This window comes from Monodelphis domestica, chromosome 1 (assembly GCF_027887165.1).
Source record: "Monodelphis domestica isolate mMonDom1 chromosome 1, mMonDom1.pri, whole genome shotgun sequence".
Taxonomy (NCBI): Eukaryota; Metazoa; Chordata; class Mammalia; order Didelphimorphia; family Didelphidae; genus Monodelphis; species Monodelphis domestica.
Window position 1 is genome coordinate 400,683,315 of NC_077227.1, and position 21,391 is coordinate 400,704,705.

General features: G+C 45.7%; 1 protein-coding gene across 8 annotated transcripts in view; it reads right to left on the minus strand.

Annotated features, from left to right (window-relative positions):
- The window catches only part of PLCG1 (phospholipase C gamma 1), a 72,083-nt gene that overhangs the window by 15,345 nt on the left and 35,347 nt on the right, over positions 1–21,391 (minus strand). For all 8 annotated transcript variants that reach the window (XM_056811876.1, XM_056811882.1, XM_001381608.5 and 5 more), the window contains 13 exons: positions 11,360–11,512; positions 11,123–11,216; positions 10,867–10,914; positions 9,442–9,526; positions 9,114–9,197; positions 8,042–8,076; positions 7,527–7,599; positions 7,094–7,195; positions 5,405–5,523; positions 5,126–5,211; positions 4,863–4,983; positions 1,290–1,458; positions 746–868 (listed from right to left, as the gene is read on the minus strand). In XM_056811876.1, the coding sequence (XP_056667854.1) occupies positions 746–868; positions 1,290–1,458; positions 4,863–4,983; positions 5,126–5,211; positions 5,405–5,523; positions 7,094–7,195; positions 7,527–7,599; positions 8,042–8,076; positions 9,114–9,197; positions 9,442–9,526; positions 10,867–10,914; positions 11,123–11,216; positions 11,360–11,512 (1,292 nt within the window). The remainder of the gene's footprint in view (positions 1–745; positions 869–1,289; positions 1,459–4,862; positions 4,984–5,125; positions 5,212–5,404; positions 5,524–7,093; positions 7,196–7,526; positions 7,600–8,041; positions 8,077–9,113; positions 9,198–9,441; positions 9,527–10,866; positions 10,915–11,122; positions 11,217–11,359; positions 11,513–21,391) is intronic.

Below are 21,391 nucleotides of genomic sequence, written 5' to 3' on the forward strand. Positions count from 1 at the left end.
AATCCCCCAAAATAGCTCCTCACTGTCCCCATGATTCCTACCCAACTCCCCCAAGATCCCTAGGCTCCTCACTGCCCCCATGACTCCTTCCTGAATCCCCCAAAATAGCTGCTCACTGCCCCCAAGACTCCTACCCAACTCCCTCAAGATCCCTAGGCTCCTCACTGCCCCCAAGACTCCTTCCTGAATCCCCCAAAATAGCTCCTCACTGTCCCCATGATTCCTACCCAACTCCCCCAAAATCCCTAGGCTCCTCATTGCCCCCATGACTCCTTCCTGAATCCCCCAAAATAGCTCCTCACTGCCCCCAAGACTCCTACCCAACTCCCCCAAGGTAGTTCCTCACTGCTACCATGACTTCTGTCCCAAGATCCCTAGCATCTCACTGCCCCCAAGACTCCTTTCCAAATCCCCCATGACAGATCCTCACTGCCCCCATGACTCCTACCCACCTGCCCCCTAGTTCCCTAACTTCTTGAAGGTCCCCTCTTTCGTCTCCCTGGGCCTCCTAGAATCCTAGATCAATAGAATTGAGCTAAAAATAACCCCTGAGATCACCTAATCTAATTCTCTCACTTGTCAGAAGAAACTGAGACCCAATGAGATGAAATTAGTTGCTCAAGGTAATACAGGTATTTAGTAGCAGAGCTGGGCCTTCACCTAGGTCCTGTACAGACTCCAAACCTATTCTTGACTACACCCCAGTGGCCCATTCTCCTTCCCTTGGTCCTGGCCAAGCTCTTACATGGTTAATGGGATCTTCCAAGTAGAGGATGCCATTCTTGATGGAATTGCTGATGTCATTCTCCGAGTACATCACTGATGTGGGCACCTCCTCGTAGGCACTGCCCTCGGCCAGCTTCTTGTGCTGCCAGAAGGGGAGTCAGGGGTCCTTGTTCAGTCCCAACATTCCCAATCTGACCTCTGCCCTTCTGATAGGTTCGCTAGGAAACCTCAACCTGCTAGGCCAAGAGGCCATGACAGAGAAGAGGGGATTGAGACTGGCCAGACAGAAAGCCTGGGTCCTCTACCTGCTATAGCTTTGGAAGAATAACGTTCAGGGCCCCATCAAGACCACCCCAGGCTAGGTTCAGCCTCCCACCTCTGGATGAGGCAATGGGAGGCAGGAAGGGTCAGTGAAAGGGAAAGGAGGGCCTACATTGGAGCCACAGAGAGCTAGGGACCCCATTCCTACTTCTTCATCACCCCATTTTCCCTGCCGTGTCCTCACGGCCAGAGTCCTTGGCTTCCCCCACTTCCCCTTAGATCCCTGCCTGCCACCCAGATACCTTAATAAGGATTTTTCTCTTGAGCTGGTTGGGGGAAGGCAGACCATCAGCGGCGATGTCCACAGGCTTGGTAAGAAGGGTGTCACCAAATACTTTCTTGAAGTACTGGGCCATGTTTCTCTGCTGAGCAATGCTACAATGATCTTCAATGGACAAGATCACTGGGTACCTGTGATAGGAAGGCAGAAGCCAAAATCAGGGTTGGTCCTGCGCTCAGCCCTGTGGGGAGGGGGGGAAGAGAAGAGGCAGGTTGGAAAGGCATGGGAAGGCTCACCCTCACAACCCAAGTCAGGTTGTCCTTAGTGTGGGATGAGGAAGGAACAAAGGTCTTAGAGAAGGCAAAACTCACTGAGGGAAAAACACAGGAGGCTGAACAGAGCAGGAGGGTGAAGAGCTAGCCTCCAAGAAGGACTGGAAGAGGCAGAAGATACTTTCCTTTTAATGCAGCATTTCCTTCCAATGCTCTGCACAGAATCAGTACTTAATAAACATTCATTAAAACTGCTGCAATAGGGGCAGCTAGGTGGCTCCGTAGATAGATCCAGGCCTGGAGAGAGGAGGTCCTGAGTTCAAATTTGACCTCAGACCTTTCTAGTTAGGTGACCCTGAGCAAGTCATTTAATCCCAATCGACTAATCTTTACTGTTCTGCCTTGGAAGCAACACTTAGTAGCAATTCTAAGACAGAAGATAAGGGTTAAAAAAAAAACAGGATGGGATAGAAGAGAAGGATGGGGAGGATATTTCAGGCAAAGAAGATACAAGGAATGCAGAGACAGGTATGAATGTGGGCAGAAGACAGTAGGAATAATCAAACCAACAAAGAGCTAACATTCTTAGTGCTTTAAGAAGTTTCTAAAGTGCTTTATCTCATTGGATTTTACCACAACTCTGTGAGGTAGGTGCTAATATTATTATCATCCTCATTTTACAGAAAAGGAAACTGAGGTTGACCAGGGACACATAGTTCTTAAGTGTCTAAGGCAAGATTTAAACATCATTCTTTGAGACTCTAAATTTAACACCCAATCCACTTTAATACCTAGCTTCTGGGTAGAAGAAAGACATCACTGTTTTGTGAAACAGACTAGTACAAAATAAGGCTGGAAAGTCAGGCAGGTACCAGGCTGTGGAAGTCCTTGACTGACAGAAAACTGTTCTGTCCTTTATTCATACATTCATTCAACAAGCATTTTTTAAGCACCTATTATATGCAGGACATTAAGCTAAATGCTGGAGCCTCAAATACAAAAATGAAAACAGTTTCTGTCCTTGAGGAATCTGCATTATACCAGAGTGAAATAAAAGCATGTGGATAAGTAAATGCAAAACATCTCTCCAGGGAAACTGCTCTATCAACAAGTTAGGCTTCTTGAAGGTCATAGTAAATACTGAAATTGAGTTTTTTTTTAAAAGGACACTGAGGATTCTACAAGGTCCAGGGAAGGAGGCAAATGTCTTCTAGCCATGACGGATGGCCTGTGTAAAGGTATGGGGATGGGAGTTTGTATATGAAGGACAGGAAACAGCAAAAATATAGGCTTAGCTGCAATATAGAACATGTGAAGGAAAGCAATGGGCAGTATAAAAGAATAAGCTGGAAGCAGACTGTGGAAGGCTTTGAAAACAATACAAAGTAATTTGGACTTGATCCTAGAAACAAGAGGAAGCCTCCATGAGTTACTTGAGCAGGGGAAAGATCTGTCAGATCTATGCTTTTAGAAAAGCACTCTGGTGTGAACAGGCAAGTTATCAACAATCATAATGGGGAGAAATGTTCTAAATAGCTAATAATTAGAGAAATGAAAATTAACACTACTCTAAGATCCCATCTCATACCCATAAAAGTGGCAGAGGAAAATGACAAATACTGGAGGGGTTGTGGAAAAATGGCCTCACTGATGCATTGTTGGTGGAGCTGTGAATTGGCCTAATCATTCTGGAAAGCAATTTGGAATTAATTAGGCACAAAAGGATTCTAAAATGTTCAGACTCTTTGACTTAACTTTATCACTAAAGCCCAAAGATATCAAAGAAAGAGGACAGGAACCTATATGTAAAAAATCATGTCCCTGCTTTTAATAGTAACCAAAAATTTTAACTAGGGAGATGATAGTCAATAGAAGAACAATAAAACAAATTATAGTATAGGAATATAAAATGGATAGTTTCAGAGGAAACTAGAATGGTTTCTATGAACTGATACAGAATGAAGTGAACAGTTAAACTAAGGAAACAATTTATACAATGGCAATATAGAGACTTTAACAGACTTTAGAACTCTAATGAATGCAACGATAAACCAAGAATCCAAAAGACAATGCAGAAAAGTACATTTTCATACACAGCCAATATGGAATTTGTCTTGTTGGACAATGCATATTTAGAACAATGGTTTTTCCCAGATTGAGTTGCCTGCCAGCACTGGGGAGGGGAAGGAAAATGAGGGAAGAAGATATGTTCAATCATAAAACTTAGGAAAACTTGTATGACAATTTATTATATGTAAATGGTTTAAAAATTAAAATTAAAAAAATTTTAAAGGGCAAGGGTTTTTTGTCTTCTGTATTTTTTTTTGTATTTGTAATTTTGAAAAACTTTTAATTTGTTATTCATGGATTATCAATTTGACAGTTATGTGAAGTGGTTTGAAGAGGAAAGAGTCCAAAGGCTAGAAAATCAATTAGGAGACTATTGGAGGTAAAAGGTGATAATAATAAGGTTCAGACTGGAATCGTAGCCATGAGAGTGAAAAAGATGAATTTAAGATATATTAGACAGCTAAGTGGCACATTGGATAGAGCAATAGAAGGAGGAGGAAGAAGAAGAGGAAGAGGAGGAGGAGGAGGAGGAGGAACACCAGAGTTCAAATCCAGCTTCAGACACTAGTTTTATGTTATCAGGCAAGTCATATAACTTGTCTGCCTCAGTTTACTCAACTGCAAAACTGGGTTAATAACAGCATCTATCTTGTAAAAGGCTATTATGATGATCAAGTGACATAATAGTTGTAAAGGCCTTAGCACAGTGCCCACTACATAGTAGCTGTTTTTATTATTACAATTATCATCATTTTTATATATATAGTGAAAGTAGAATTATCATCATCATCATCATTGGCAATATTTAGCAACTGCCTAGATATGAGGGATGAGAAACATGGAAGTAAATAGTAGCTCCAAGGATGTCAAACCAGGTACCTGAAAAGACAGATAACTTGGTAGGCACAGGAGGTTTTTGTGCAGGGATGTGATCAGGGCATTATTGCTAAAAAGGACCTTAATAATCCCCCATTTTGAAGAAACTGAGGCCTAATGCTGGCCTCTATGCGAGGAAAGGATTGGAGGAGAGATTGAGGCTTGCTATCCTTTAAGGTCCCTTTTAGCTCTCAGGTATTATGATGACTGTAGAGTCTCAGGTGGAAGCAGGAAGGACAGGGGCACTGGGACAAGTCATTGTTGGTCACTCTCCCACCCATTTGGGCTCCAGGAAGTGGGGGGCCTTCCTCCCTTCTCTCTAAGGCTCTTGCCTGGAGCCCTCAGGCCCGTCCTCCCTCAAGTCCCACTCCACTCACTCTGAGGTCACGAACGCATGCTCCTTGATGGTATGGAGAACGTCAGAGAACTTGATCTTGGTGGTGAGGGTATGTCCGTGGTAAATGACAGGCATCCCATCTGGCCCATCCCAACAGTCCACTTCAAAGAGACAATGATGGTTCAGTCTACATAGACCAAAAGCTCGGGCACCTTTCCACTTCCCATCCTAATGGTCCCAGGCACTTGGAAAACTCCAACTCTCCCCTCGATCCTGAAAACCCAGCCCCTTCCCCCAACTCACACTCAATGCATCGACAGCCCATGCGAAGACACCGTGCGTAGGCCTCCAAGGAGGACTCGCTGGAGAACTGGTCCCCAGTCAGGTACCTATTATTCATGGATGGAGTTAGGGTTGAAGACAAGGAGGGGCAGAGAGACCCTCCACCCCCTTAGCTTCCAGCTGGTCTCCTCTCCTCCCCGGGGCAGAGGAAAAGGAGAAGAAAGCGGGGAAGTGATGCTGAGGAGAGAGAGGAGGAGGACATGCCTGGGGCCCTCCCATCGCATCAGCCCACATCCTCACGTGTTATGGGATGAAGAGATCCAATACTGAGACAAGGGATTATTCATGGTGTCGACACACACCGAATCCAGCTGGGAGTTCCAGATGTTGTTCTCTTTGGAGAACAGGAAGGTAACAAACTGCCCCAAAAACAGATGGGGAAAGAAAGTGAATTCCCAGAAGTTTGAATGCTACCTCCAAAGGAGGACCCGAGCCAGTCGCTTACTGCTTCTAGTAGAGAGCAGAAGACAGTCATGGCCCTGCTGGAACAGCCCAGACCAGCCATAGGCTAATGCAACTTGACCTTGGGGAGCAGGCTCCCTCCCCAGCTGCAAGGGCCAATGTCTCCCTTTCTCCAGCTTCCCCCTTTGTAGGAACCCAGTCTGGGCAAGAACTCTGGGCCCCAGTTGCCAGGGAGAGGCACCGTCCCCTCTGCCCAGCCTGGCCCTGCTGGCCCTTATCCTCTGTCCAAGGCAAGTTTCCTTCTCTCCCCTGGCTGCTACTGCAAGGCTTTCCTTTCTTCTTCCTTTTTTTTCTTGAGAGGAAGAGGTCATGGGGCAGGGAAACAAAAACCCAATTTTAAGTAAAAGTACTGATACTCTAACAAAAGTATTGATCAACTGAAGCTCTCTAGGAGGATGCCCAGGCTGAAGAGAGGACTCCAAGTCATTCATTCCATGTAAAGATCAGCTGAAGGCTAAGAGAGGGGTAGTGAGGTGGCTCCATGGATAGAGCACCAGGCCTGGAGTCAGTCAGGAGGACCCGGGATCAAATCTGGTCTCAGACACTTCTTCACTGTATGACCTTGGGCACATCACTTAACCCTGTTTGCCTAGCCCTTGCTCCTCTATTTTAGAGTTGTTACTAAATCAGAAAAGTAAGAGGTTTACCAAAGAAAAACAACTGCTTGATCACATGGGTCGAGGGGATGTGGTTGGGGATGTCGACTCTAAATGAACATCCCAGTGCAAACATCAACAGCACAGAAATGGGTTCTGATCAAGGACACATGTAATACCCAGTGGAATTGCATGTCGGCTACGGGAACGGTGGGGGAAGGGAGGGAGGGAAAGAAAATTATTCCTGTAACCAAGGAATAATGTTCTAAATTGACTAAATTAAAAAAAAAAGAAAGAAAAGTAAGAGGGTTTTTTTAAGCCTATGATATCTATCTCCAAGTATTTGAGGCTCTATCATGTGAAAAAGGAAGTCTCTCTTTGCTCAAGTTGACCCTCAATGGCACGAGGCAGCCTGGTAGTGGGTAGAGCCCTGACCCGGAGTCAGGAGTTCAAATACAGCCTCACACCTTGCTGTAGAACAAGCCACTTAAACCTTTGTCTACCTCAGCTTCACATCTGTAATGAAGATGATGATACCCAACTCCCAGAATTGTTGTGAGGATAGTTAAACAATGGTTCTAACATGTTTTACAAACCTTGTAGGACTATATAAATGGTAGCTATCATTAACTCTTCACCAGGATCGACAAGGAAAAACGACATGGAGTTGACTTTCAGTCCATGTAGGAAAGAACTTGCTAATATCATGAAGGCTGTCGAATTGATTCCTTGGGAGACAGGGAGCTCCCTGTGACTGTGGTACTCAAGCCAAGATTGGATAACCATTCGCTGGGGACGCGGTAGAGGAGATTCCTGAAGTGGGTGGGCATTTGGCCTAGCAGCACCCCCTTGGAACCTGAGAGGGTCTCACCTCATCCAGGAAGAAGTAAGGCTCCTCTATCTCTCGGAGTGGATCTCGGAGGAAGTTGAGCATGAACTCCTGCACCTGGAGCCGGTCAGTGGCCCACAGCTCCTGCAGGGAAAGGACTGATAAGGAAAGGTAAGAAGCATCAGGCCTCCCAATCCAGCCCACAATCTGCCCTGGAGCCTTGACTAGAACCTATGAGGATGGTGGGTGATCCAAAGGTCCCTTTCTAGACCCTCTTCCACTCACCTCATTCCTCGAGCCCTCAAAAAGAGGGCCACATGGAACTATGGCCTCTACCCTTCCCTCAAGCCCTGCCTCCCACAGAGAACGTGGGAATCCCCTCGTCGGGTCATGGTCATTTCTCTTAGGTCTAAGTCCTAGGACTTGGGGATCTCCTCTCTGTCCCCCAGTTCCCCGGCCTTTGGACCATCCATACCCCCTGGTATTCCAAAAGAAACTGCTGAAACTCAGCCAGGGACACTCTGCAGAGCTCAGGTCGATCTCCACCCCTAGAGACAGGAAAAAAGGGAAGGAGAGATTAGAGTCTCAGCCCAGCCCAGCCAGGATGGCTCACAGAATCATAGACCGAAGAACAGAAAGGGGCCTCGGAGATCTTGTCTAAGCACCTCAATTTAAAGAGGGAGAAATTAAGACCCACAGAGGATGTGACCTGCCCAAGGTCATGTACTGAGTGACACAGAAGCAGGTTTTGAATATGGACCCTTTGAATCCACATTCAGAACTCTTTCTACTCCATCATCATGCATTGAACTGGGGGTATCTGGTGGGTATCTATGGATGGGACCTACGAGGCTGTGTTCCTCCTTCCTTGGGAGTCCAGGGCCAAAGAAGAAATTCAATGCTGTGACTGATCCTAGGTTCCCAACCATCACCCCCTTTCCCACCCCCCACACCAGGAGAAGGGAGGGGAGCCGCCCCCGCCCCACAAACCTCAGGGTGCCAGCTTCCAGGAAAGGAAGGTCCATCTGTGAGAAACAGAGTCAAATCAGGAGAAGGGGATTGGAGATGGGGCTCCTAGGAATGGAAGGGGGAAAGAAGGGGAAGAGAGAGAGACTTCGAGGAAATGAGAGTTAGAAGGTCTCCGATGAGAACCCTTTTGTTTTTACTATCTAACTTGGAATCATCAAGTTGCAGAACTCAAGAGTCTAAACCTTCACATTGTATGAATGAGAAAATGAGGCCCAATGCTTTGTCTGCACTATTAAGTACTATTAAGCAGCCCAGCTGGGTATATGATAACTCCAAATACAGTGCTTTTTCCATACTATATGGTAGGTAGGTGATGCAATGGATGAAGCGTCATGGGGGAGTCAGGAAGGCTTGAGTTCCTGCCTCAAACACTTACTAGCTAGGTGAACCTAGCAAGTCACTTAACCTATCTGCCTTGGTTTCCTCGTCTATAAAATAGGGAATCAGAGAAGCAACTAGCTTCCTGCACCAATGTGAGGATTAAATAATATATTTGTAAAGCACTTTGCAAACTTTAAAGTGTTATATAAATGCTAGTTGTTATTATTTATTATTACTATTATATACCAACTTCCCATATTAAGGGTCAAATGATATTATATCTGTAAAGCACTTAGCACACAGCAGGCACTTAATAAATGCTAAGTCCTTTGCAGCAGTTAGATAAAGAGCCAGGTCTGGAGGTAGGAGGTTCTGGGTTCAAATTCTAGCAGCATGACCCTGGGCAAGTCACTTAACCCCCATTGCCTAGCCCTTACCACACTTCTGCCTTGGAACTGATACTTAGTACTGATTCTAAGACAGAAGGGAAGGGTTTCATTCCTTCCCATATAATTAAATAAATAAATGCTTAGTCCCTTCCTTTTCCCATTTAATGTTTACTGACTTCAACTGAAGGGGGTGGCCTGTGAGGCAATAGGGGGATGGGGTATATACATTCATATATAAGTGAGCAGGTCAGGAGGGAGCTCCAAAGCCAGAGACTACTGATAGCAAATTGGAGAGGGGTGCCGAGACCCAGAGTGGTCCTCACCGTTTTCTGGGCGCTGAACATGAGGCTCCGGTAGAGCTGTGCAAACTGTCCATAGGTGATGTCCCCACTCCGCTGCTCCAGATCCTGACAAAGCATGGGACCACAGGTCACTCCAGGCGTGCCCCAGACCCAGGGGTGTCAGGAAAGGATGAGAATGTGAAACTCAAGGGAAAACTCGGGCTTTTCATCCAAGCCTCTTCTGAATCTGTGCACCACCCCCACCGGTAACTTGTCTGCCGCAGCTGATCCCGAACCCCCAGGGCTCCAAGCTGCTGGTCAATACTAGACAGACAGGGAAGAACTGGAAGAATTGGGAGACAACCCTTACCGTCAACCGTTCCCTCAGGAACCGCATGTTGGGAACTCGGTAGTTGACCTGGGACAGCATGTTCTTAAGATCCTTGGCAGAAATCCTGAGGTGACAAAGACACCCCCCTCATCCTTCACTCTGTGGTTAATGAGCTTGGGTGTCCATTCCATGAACCCACCACTGTTCCTACCCTTCCCAGAGCTGTTAATAAGGCTTTAAAGTAAGCAATTATCTATGTTCCATGACCCTGCAAGTCCCTGCTTCAAAAATCTCAACCAAGCCTACCAGGAATATTCAAATAAGGAGAGAGACAGAGAGACAGAGTGACAGAATGACAGAGAGATCGATAGAGAGAGCTAGAGAGAGGGAGAATGAGAGAAAGGGAGAGAGATGGAGGCAGAGAGAAAGAGAGAGAGAGAGAAAGAGAGAGAGGGAGAAAGAGAGAGAGAGAGAGAAAGAGAGGGAGGGAGGGAGAAAGAGGGAGAAGAGAAAGGGAGAGAGACAGAGACAGAGAGAAAGGATATGGAGGGGGAGAAACAGAGAAAGAGAGAGAGGGAGAAAGAGAGAGAAAGAGAGGGAGGGGGAGAGAGAGAAAGAAAGGAAAGAGAGAGAGGGAGAAAGAGGGAGAAAGAGAGAGAGAGAGAGAGAGAGAGAGAGAGAGAGAGAGAGAGAGAGAGAGAGAGAGGGAGGGAGGGAGAAAGAGGGAGGGAGGGAGGGAGAAAGAGGAAGAAGAGAAAGGGAGAGAGACAGAGAGAAAGGATATGGAGGGGGTGAAACAGAGAAAGAGAGAGGGAGGAAGAAAGAGAGGAGGGGGAGAGATAGAGATAGAGATAGGGGAGAGAAAGAAAAGAGACAGAGAGACAGAAAGACAGAGAGAATATGTGTGTTTTGTGGGAAGAGGGTGCAAGATGGAGACACAAGATCACCTCTATCTGTATATCCCAGTGCCTTTCACTTAATAATTAATAAATTGAATTGTGTGACACCTCATTCCTTTCCCTTTAAGGTTCATGCCATTTATTTTCACTTACTAATTTGATCCACAAAAGGTATGGATGGGAAATCTATGTTTGCCCTCCAGCTCCTATGGGTGATCTTACTGGAGGAAAATTCCTATCTAACCAAACAGTCAGAATGTCCCAAAAGATCCATTCTCTTCATACTATGATGTCCCGACTGCCAGTAAGAAGGAAGTTTCTTCTGTTCCTGAAAGGCTAGCTGCCCAGGGATAATTAGAGCTGGCTAGCTAGTCAAGCATCAACGATCCCCCAGGCTGACAGAATATGAACAAGGGTTCGCCTTTGGACAAACAGAGCTCACCAGGTATAATAATTCCCATCGCTTCCTGCTCCCCAAACCCAGGCAGCATGGGAGCCAGGTACACCTGAGACCAGGTCACCCACCTCCCTTTATAGCATCACCCTCCCTGGGCCCCACCCTTACCTGTCTTCCCGATTCCGATCTACTGAGTAGAACTGCTTCCGAAGCCACCTAAGACAAAACACACACCGCTTGAGCCGAGCCCCTGCTCGGAGGGTCTCGAGCCACCAGGCTTGGGTAGGGTTACATCATTAGGTGGTGAATCCCGGGGTCTCCCACATCTTCCTTGCAGGGAAGAAACTTGCCCACGGTCCTTCTCTCACATCCTCCCATCCCCAGACACAGGGAGCCAGCTAGCCCAGAGGTGGTGGGGACTAACCTCTCAATCTGCAGAGGAGTGGCAGACTGGGTGGTGTCAGTCACAAGCCAATTCAAGCCTTTGATCCACATGTTCACTTCGTCCTCCGAGGTGGCTGTGGGACAAAGGAAAAGCTGGGTGAACCCAAAGCTGTGGCTGCTCCCACCTGCCCCCCCCCCACAAGACTGCCCAACAGACCCCCTCCCTCAAGGCTCCCGTCCCCTCTCCGGCTGTATCCAGGCTGTCTGAGCCCCGCACCTTGCAGACTAAGAGTTTTCAGGCGGAATTCCATGCCATACAGGATGACAAAGCAATGGGACTGGTCAGGCCGGAAAGCCGGGTCTTCCTGATAACGGTCAAAGTCACGAGAGGTCTTTCCTGGGCGAATCTCCTTGATTTCACGAATATCAACTGTGGAGGGAGGAAAAGGGCAAAGTCAGTCCAGAGAGCAGTTCCACGTAGAGATCTTCAATTGTCCTGGCTCTAGCCACTTCCGATCTACAAGTTTAAAATGGAAAGAATCAGGGATTTAGTTTAAGGATCTGTGTTGGAATCTCTCTTCTGCTCCTGAGTGACCTTAAGGAAGTTCTTTCTACTCTCTAGGATTTGTAAAATGATGGGGATGGACTAGAAGGCCTCTGAGGTCTGGCTCTAACTGTATGTGATCTTAGAATCCCACTCAACCCATTTTTACTGAAGTCTCTTCCCTCTTCCCCCACCCTTTTTCACGTCCATCTCCAACAGCCTGAGACGGAGACATTCACCACTATGAAAAAGTCCCCATTCCAGGAAGAGGGCCAGGGTTTACACATCTAATACATTTAGGCACTAATTATGTGATTTTTAAATGCTATATGACACCAGGTCACACGAGCAACAGATGAAGGGAAGTAGGGATTTTCCACATGGAAAAAAGAAGTTAATTAAAGACTCATTGAGCCAGGCCCCAAAGGGCAGAATTGGGAGTAAGAGGGAAGTCACACAGAGGCAGATCGGAATTAGAAATGTCCAAAAGTAGAAGGGGTTGTCTGGGAAGTAGTGAGTTCCCCATCAGTGAAGTTCTCCAGGCAGGGGTGGGAATGGCCACTTGTCAAGCATGACATAAACTTGGGTAACTAAGAACTAATTGAATTAGATTAACTCTGAGTTCCTTAGAACGCTCAGAAATCTGAGTTCTGAAGAAGAAAGACCAATGGAGGTGGCACAATAAAAAGATTTTCTAAAGGACTGCGTTTCTTTATGAGGCACACACCTAAGATAATGGAGGATCCCAGCTTTGGACTAGAAGGTATCTCAAGGCCAGTGACCAAGGTAGCAAATGGCAGAGCTCAGGTTCAAACCAAATTCCCTTGAGTTTAATTAAATCCATCATCTTTTTAATTTAACTGCAACAGATTTTTTTTTTACTTTTCTGCTCTCCTTATCTCTTTCTCCAACAGACAATTATTAAGGGGGTTCCAAAGGAGCTTCCTTCCTGGGGGCAGGCTCTTTCCAATTCCCCAAACCTCTATGATTCCACAAGGTGAGCCTGGAAGGATGGGTAAGATTTGGTCGGAAGTGAGAGGAAGATTATCTCAAGTAAAAGAAACAGCAGAGGCAAAGGCTTGAAGTCTGGAACAAGTCTTGAGTGTGTAGGTGACTATGTGGAAATTATATCACGGTATACCTCCTCCCCATTCCTTTGTAGAGGTGGGAGCCCAGGGGTATAGATACTGCATATACTGGCAGATTGGGGCGAGGTGGGGGGTGGGAGATATATTGAACAATTTGGCCAATTTTTTTCCTTTTCTTAAAAAAAAATCTTTGTTATATGGGATAGCTGGGAGCAAAGAGAGCTCTAGAAGGAAATTTTGGTGATATAAAAAAGATATCAATATAAATTCTCTTAAAAAAAGGTCATTGTGCACTTGATGCCAGAAAAGAACTGAGAAAATGTACCTCTCTTCCTTCTCTGAAGGTGGGGACTCTTGGGTGTATAAGAGTGCATAAATTAGGGGCAGCTAGGTGGCTCAGTGGATGGACAGCCAGATCTAGACAGGAGGTCTGGGTTCCTAAGTTCCAATGTAGCCTCAGACACCTCTTCTTAGGTGTGTGATCCTGGACAAGTCATTTAACCCCAAATGCCCAGTCTTTCCTGCTTTTCCACCCTGGAGTAGATACTTAATATTGATTCTAAGACAGAAGATATAGCTCTTAAAAAGTACTGCAGACTGTCAGGTTTGACTATGTTGTTTATTTTACTGAATTGCCTTTTCTCTTTGGTTTTTTGTTTTTGTTTTTGATACAAGGAATCCTTCACTGAATAGAGGGAGGAGGGATACGTTCAGAAATGGAGGTTTTGTAAAAACAAAGCTATCAATTTTTTTAAACACAAAGACAAAAAAATCAATAAACAAAAGAACGTTGTAATTATAACCTTCACTAAAGCACTCCTCTCTCCCAGTTTGGCATGGCCTGGTAGAAAGTACAGTGGCTATTGAGTCCCTGAGTGGCTAAATTCAAATCCTGGGGGAGCAGCTAGCTGGCTCAGTGGATTGAGAGTCAGGCCCAGAGACAGGATGTCCTCGGTTCAAAATCTTGCCTCAGACACTTCCTAACTGTAAGACTCTGGGCAAGTCCCTTAACTCCCATTGCCTAGCCCTTACTGCTCCTCTGCCTTGGAACTGATACTTAGTATTGATTCTAAGGCAGAAGGGAAGGGGGCTGAATGAATGAATGAATGAACAAATAAATAAAAGTGTCTAAATAAATGAATAAATAGGCAAACAAATGAACAAACACATAAACAAATAAATTAATGAAGAAAAAAGGAAGGAAGGAGAGAGAGAGGAAGTAAGGAAGAAAGGAAGGGAGGGAGGGAAGGAGGGAGGAAGGAAGGAAGGAAGGAAGGAAGGAAGGAAGGAAGGAAGGAAGGAAGGAAGGAAGGAAGGAAGGAAGGAAGGAAGAAGGAAGAAGGAAGGAGGAAGGAAGGAAGAGAGGAAGGAAGGAAGGAAGGAAGGAAGGAAGGAAGGAAGGAAGGAAGGAAGGAAGGAAGGAAGAAAGAAGAAGAAAGAAAAGAAAGAAAAAAAAAGAAAGAAAGAAAGAGAAGAAAGAAAGAAGAAAGAAAGAAAGAAAAGAAAGAAAGAAAGAAAGAAAGAAAGAAAAGAAAGAAAGAAAGACAGAAAGAAAGAAAGAAGAAAGAAGAAAAGAAAGAAAGAAAGAAGAAGGGGAAGGGAGGAAGGGAGAAGGAAGAAGGGAGAAGGGAGGAAGGGAGGAAGGGAGGAAGGAGGAGGGAGGAAGGGAGGAAGGGAGGAAGGGGAAGGAAGGAAGGAAGGAAGAGGAAGGAAGGAAGGAAGGAAGGAAGGGAAGGAAGGAAGGAAGGAAGGAAGGAAGGAAGGAAGGAAGGAAGGAAGGAAAGAAGGAAGGAAGGAGAAGGAAGGAAGGAAGAAGGAAGGAAGAAGAAAGAAAGAAAGAAAAGAAAGAAAGAAAGAAAGAAAGAAAGAAAGAAAGAAAGAAAGAAAGAAAGAAAGAAGAAAGAAAGAAAGAAAGAAGAAAGAAAGAAAGAAGAAAGAAAGAAAGAAGAGGAAAGAGGAAAGAAGGAAAGAACAAAAGTAAATAAAGATAAATAAGATATAAAGATAAATAAATAAATTCAAATCCTGGCCTTGCTACTTAGAAGTTGCTCAGATAAGCTCCTTCTTTCTCTGGACCTTAGTTTCTTTCTCTGCAAATTAAGATTAGACTAGATGATCCTGAAGGTCCATTATGGCCCTGGAGCTTACAGACTGCTTGAAAAAACAGAACTAAGCATTCTTCCTGGTCCTCAAGTCCAGAATGACACAAGAACTAACCATGAAAAAAAGAGGGGGGGGGGGGCAGCTAGAGAGCCAGGCCTGGAATCAGCAGGTCCCAGATTCAAATCTGAACTCTTGACACTTCCTAGCTAGGTGACCCTGGGCAAGTTACTTAACCCCCATTGTCAAGCCTTTACTGTTCTCCTGTCTTAAAACTGATACAAAGATGGAAGGTAAGGTATATTTTTATACAAAAAATTACATTAAAAACAAAGTCTAACCATGACTGGGCCCAACACTTGCACAAAGGAGCTCTCTGAGGCTGCTGTCTGTCTAGAGCTGACCCTTCTTCGGGTGCCCATGGTGAGGAGACACTTGGGGAAAGTTGGAGGTGGTGCAGGTGGGGAGAGAGGTCAGGGAGAGTGACACTCTGTGAGTCATTTTTTCTCAGCTCAAAGTACTTCTGAACAAGAAGCCCTAACCAATGGTTAGGACTCTAGTGTTGACGCTGGGGGATGGGGACAGGGTGGCTTCTGGCTGGCCAAGAGAGGGCCAAGGAGGAGGAGCTCCCAAGTCCCCTGACACATGCCCTCTTTTCCTCTGCTCTCCCGGCTTCTGGTCTGGTGGGAGGCAGCCAGTGGCTGAGGAGAGAGAGCCCAAAACGCCCCACCCAAACCTCAGGTAGGAGGCAAACACCATGGAGGCTATAAATATGTCTCACAAACATGCTAAGAGAAAGAAGACTTGTCCTCTGAGCTAAGGGAGCTTAGGGGAGGCCGGCCAGGGCTGGACCTCCCCCCTCGGAGCCCTCTTCCTGTACTCCTGGCCCCTTGCCTTCCCACAGGGAGGAAGCAGAATTGCTGAAAAATTCAATCAGCGGAAGATTTAGGGGAATGAATGTCAGTTCCCTCCCAGGGTTGCGCTTGTCTTTTAAAAGGCCCTGGAGAAGCAAGCACTGCCTGCCTCTTTAATGGTGGAATTTCAGGTTTTTCTAGAGAGGGAGAGGTTGGCAGCAGGTTGGGGAGGTAATTTCTTGGCATCGCCCCCCCCCAACACACACACTCCATTAGGAAGGCTTCCCAGAAACCAACTAGAACTTTCATCCCAGTGTTACCCCAAAGCGGTGCCCTGGAGAAGGGGTCAAACAGAATTCTTTTTTTTTTTAACTCTCATCTTCCATCTTAGAATCACTACTGTGTATTGGGTCCAAGGTAGAAGAGAGGGGTAAGGGCTAGGCAATGGGGGTTAAGTGACTAGCTAGGAAGTGTCTGAGGCCAGATTTGAACCCAGGACCTCCCTTCTCCAGGCCTGACTCAATCCACTGAGCTACCCAGCTGCCCCCGTCAAAAAGAATTCTAAATGGGCTAAATGGCAAAACAGTTTCAAACCATGAGAATGACCAAATGTGCCCCACCAGGAAAGGGTTCTCCTTTTTGGCATTTTCACACCAGCACTAGAAAAAGACCCAAGCTCAGGAGCAGGGCACGCTGGGGCAGTGGGCATCAGGATTCAGCCAGTGTTTTCTTATCCTTGTCCTCTGTTTTGCCATAAACCTCCTGCCTTGAAAAATTCTCAGAACCCCAAATGGGTTTGAACAGGGGCCCTGACCCAGCAGCTAATGGAAAGAACAGAAAGAGATTGCCAGGGGGAACAGGAGCACAGAGGACAACATGTAAAGGAATAAAGGTCAGGGGGAGGTCTCCCCAGAGAACACCCAGCTGCTAGGCGTGTGACTGGGAACCCTCCATCCCTTCCCACTGCTGTTCCCCATTAGGCACGTCTGCCACCCAGAAGCCTCCCTGGGAATGACTGCAACCTCAAGATCTTAAGCCTCCAATCTCTCTTGGCCCAATTTCCTTTTTTCTCCTAATGCCCAGAGGATCTACTTTTGCCCTCATAGTAACCTGTGATCGCAAACTCTTAAAGAAAATACACCTAGTCGTCATTTAGTAAATGTTTACTGAAGTAGAAGATGGGACCAGGGAGACAGTTAGGTGGCACAGTGGACAGGTCAGGAAGGAGTCCAAATCCTGCCTCAGACATTTTCTAGCTCTGTGATGCTTGGCAAGTCACTTAAACTCTGCCTTAAACACTTAAAAGTCTGCCTCAGGTCCTTTATCTATAAAAATGGGGGTAATGGAAGCATCTACCTCTCAAATAAAATGAGATCATATTTGTAAAGTGCTTTGAAAACCTAAAACACTATACAAATGCTATTATTGTTATTATCTAACCTCCAACTCCATGCAAAAATCCTTGTCTCATCCACAGGAAGCTCTTCTACCTTTGGTTCAACCATTTCCCGTGCCAGGGAGCTCACTACTTACCAAGGCAGTCCATTCTGGTTTGGGACAGCCCTAACTGTTACAAAAAGAGGCAGCTAAGGGGGACACGTGGGTAGCTCCATGAATTGAGAGCCAGGTCTAGAGACGGGAGGTCCTGGGTTCAAATGTGGCCTCAGACACTTCTTAGCTGTGTGACCCTGGGTAAGTCATTGCCTGGATCACTCTTATGCCTGGATCCAATACATACTATTGATTCTAAGATGGAAGGTAAGGGTCAAAAATAAATAAATAAACAAACAAAGAAGTAAATAAATGAGTGAATGAATGAATGAATAAATAAATAAAGCAAATAAATAGATAAATAAATGAGTAAATAAGTAAATGAAAATTTTAGAGAGGGGCAGCAAAATGGTTCAGTGGACAGAGTGCTGGGCCTGGAGTCAGAAAGGCATGAGTTCAAATCCAGCCCCAGACACTTACTAGCTATGTGTCCCTGGGTAAATCCCTTAATCCCTGTTTGCCTTAATCCACTGGAGGAAAAAATGGCAAACCACCCCAGAATCTTTGCCAAGAAAACTCCGTGGGCCGTCAGACACCTCAACAACAATAATTATTACAGAGCTTTTCATTATGCCGAAGGGTGTTTTCAACTCTCCCTACCCCTTTCCTCCCTCCCAATTCTCCCCCAATCCATCAGTCTTTTGCATTCACATGCAGGATGGAGCTCCTTCCTCTCCTGCCTCACACCAAGCCGCCCACCCTCGGCTCCATCTCTCCTTCATTCCCCGTCACATCCCAGCAGCCCCTGCTGTCAATAATTTACTCTCCTCAAGGCCAAGGCCAAACTCCCATGCTCCCATTTTCAGGGGACTTTTGAAAAAGATCTAGGTCATCGGAGGTGACCTCCTCCCCTCCTCTCCCCATGCGAAAGGCCCTGGCTGCTGCCTTCTAAATCGTTCTCCTCCTCTCTCCTTCTCTCCCTCCCGTCCTTCTCCAGCCCTGCCCTGCCCCCAGCCACGATGCCCGATGTGCCTCGTCCAGGACCTCCCCCATGCCGCCACAGAACAAAGGGCAGGCTAATGCGGGAACGGGCACTGGAAAGGGAGGCAGAAGATCCCAATTTGAATCTCGCCCAGCTGTTTACTGGCTGCGGGGCATCGGCCAAATGGGTCCTCCTCTCTGAATTTCCACCCCCCCCCCTGAAAAATGTGGGTAACGACCTTTGTCCTGCCTGCCTCCAGAGGCCGAGGCTGCAAAGGCACTCAGACCCCACAGAAATGGGAGTTCCCATCTCGGCCACCTCAAAGGCCTGTGTAAATAGGAGTTGTTAGTAATAACAATAACAATTTTTAAAAGCAGCGCACCAGGAGAGCAGAGACAAGGGTCTGGGTTGGGAGGGGAGGGCAGGGAAGGAAATGAAGTGGAGGGGCCAGATGGGTAGAGATAGCGAGGGAGGCCCGAGCTTCTGCAGCCTCCGAGGAGGGCACCTTCAAAGGGCGGAAGGAGCCACTTAGTGTCAGCTCCCCACTCGTTCAATATGAAACCACTACCAAACACCTTTGAAACAGAAGGCAGCTCTTCTGGAGTCAACCTGGTTCCCTCCTCCCCCGCCCCCTACAGGAACATCTGGGCGGCCCAGAGGTCTGGAAAGCCACCTTCCGACCGGGCGATCTGCCTCTAGGCCGACTAAAGTCACGAGAGGCCATCTGGCATGCTCTGACGTCCCCCCCCATGAGCTCCCCCATGCTTCCTCCCTTCAACTTCTTCCCACTTCTCAACACTCATTCATTTATTATATATTCTATTATATGCTCTATATAATATATTACATGTTATATTTTGAAATAAACAAATAAATAGAAGGCAAATGTTTAGCTCAAAGTCCCAGAGTGTGCAAGGCTGAGCTTCTAACATTAGAGAGCACTCAGTTTCTTCTCTCCCGACTCCTTCTCCTCCTCCCCTGATATAAGCCCGTTGGAATTCAGACTTGTACCGACAGAAGGGCCTAAAAAGATGGCACCTCCAATCCTCCACTTTACCAAAAACTGAAAGATTCCATCTCTACAATGAATAATGGTCAAATGATACAAACAGCTTTCAAAACAGGAAACAGTAAGAATGCTCAATCTCTTTCTGTTGTTCAGTCATTTCCAATTCTTCATGACCCCATTTGGGGTTTTCTTGGCAAAAATACTGGAGTGGTTTGCTGTTTCCTTGTCCAGCTCATTTTACAGAGGAGGAAACTGAAGCAAACAGGGTCAAGTGACTTGCCCAGGGTCATTTAGCTACTAAGTTGTCCAGGGTCAGATTTGAAATCTCCTGGTTTCTTCCTAACTCTAGATTCAGTACTGTATCCACTGTGCCACCTGGTCCCCATATTCAACCTCACTAATAGTCAAAAACAACTCTGAGGTGCCACCACATCGTGTGTAATTAGAATCTGTTACCCTAAAAATTATGATCCCCAGCAAAACTACGATTCCCAGAACCCCACTCACTTCCTGTCATATGCTGCCTTAGAAAGGATATAAATTGGGTGGAGGTCCAATTCTCTCCCTCTGGTCTTCCTGAAGTGGCTTTGGCAGAGCGGGCTTTTTGAGCAGGTAGAAAAACTTAGTCAAGTGGTTTTACTTTGTTAAATAATGAACTTTATAAAATACAATACTTGAAGTATTGGACATTGGACAACTCTTACAATGGGGGATAGGAATGAGACCTGTGATTTCCTTGGCATAGGGCATGATGAGGAAACTTGCACAAGGAAACTCCTATTCCCATATAGGCTGGCACTCTCTTCCATTAGAGCCTTAGAGAATTGCCTAGAGCACTGAGATAGGTGACTTCACCAAAGTCTCACAGCTGGTATCTATTCCTGAGGCAGAACTTAAACCCAGGTCTTCCTGGTTTCTAGGCCAGCTCTCTAACCACTTTACCACATTGCTGTCACCACATCAAATTGGCAAATAAAATTTAAAACTCAATGCTAGTATTTCAAATGAGCAGATCCACCCATCCGATGCTAATGGGATGGACAACTTCTAGCATCTTTCTGAAGAGCAATCCAGGTAGTATGCAGCAAAAGTTACAAAAAATAATTGTCCCTTTGACAACATAATTTTACTGCCAGGAATATATTTGTCAGTGTTATCAAAAACAAGACAAAAAAGAACTATCTGCTCAAAGACTTCACAGAAGCATTATATGTAATTACAAAAAAAACTGGAAGCAATTTAAATGTCTACTAATAGGGGAATGTTCAAACTTTGGAACATTAATGTAATGGAATACTATGAAGCAATTAAGGATGATTATGAGGAATACAAAGAGATCTAGTAAAATTTTTCTAAAGTAATGGAAAATGAAAAAGTTGAACTAGAATAATGGAGTTCACTTAACTGCAATCATACAAGAAAAAGTCATGGGGAATGAAGTCACAAATAATAATGGAGACTTAGTTCCCCCAGGAGGGGCAGAAAAGGTATTAGGACACTTTATGAAATTATTTTTAAATGTAAACAGTTACTAAGCAAGTTTGGTTATTTATATGGTACTTCCCTATTCAATTTCTAATAAAAACACTTACATTGTTGAAAATTTTAAATTTAAAAAATGAAAAATTGGAATGGATGCTCAGCTTTCATAGTATAAAATAGAACCACAAATTTATTTATTCAACTTTTGAAAACCAACTACATGCTAACTAGGCCTGGGCATATTACCAGAGACCTCATTCTTGTCTCCATCTCCCAGAGATGAGGAAAAGGCAACAATTTTCCCCATTCCACAAAAAAAGGAAACTGAGGGTTATACAGAGAAGAAAAGAAGGAAAGTCTTCTCCCAATTTACCCAGGGCAGGATTCCTCCCAGATATAGCAATTCCTCAAAACCCACCATCCCTTCAAACACATATGACATCCCCTCTTTTCAGATCTTCTTCCAAGCAATAAAAGAAAGCCCTTTAAGACCAGCCTCCCTCCTCTGGAGGAATGGGAGATGTGGAGGTGGAAATGGGGTTCAGTCTCAGCCCCAACCGGAAGGAAGCACATTCTCCTCAGAACTGCAAGCTGGGCCTAGGAGAGACCATGAGGCCCCTGGTACCTCAAACCCACATCCTGCCCCCCTACCAGCCCCCTTCTAGGTTCCCATAGCACAACGACCCAATTAACTCCTCTTCCAGAGAAAGGAAGAGAAGAACCTAGCAACAAGCTATCAAGACATGCTGTGCCATTCCA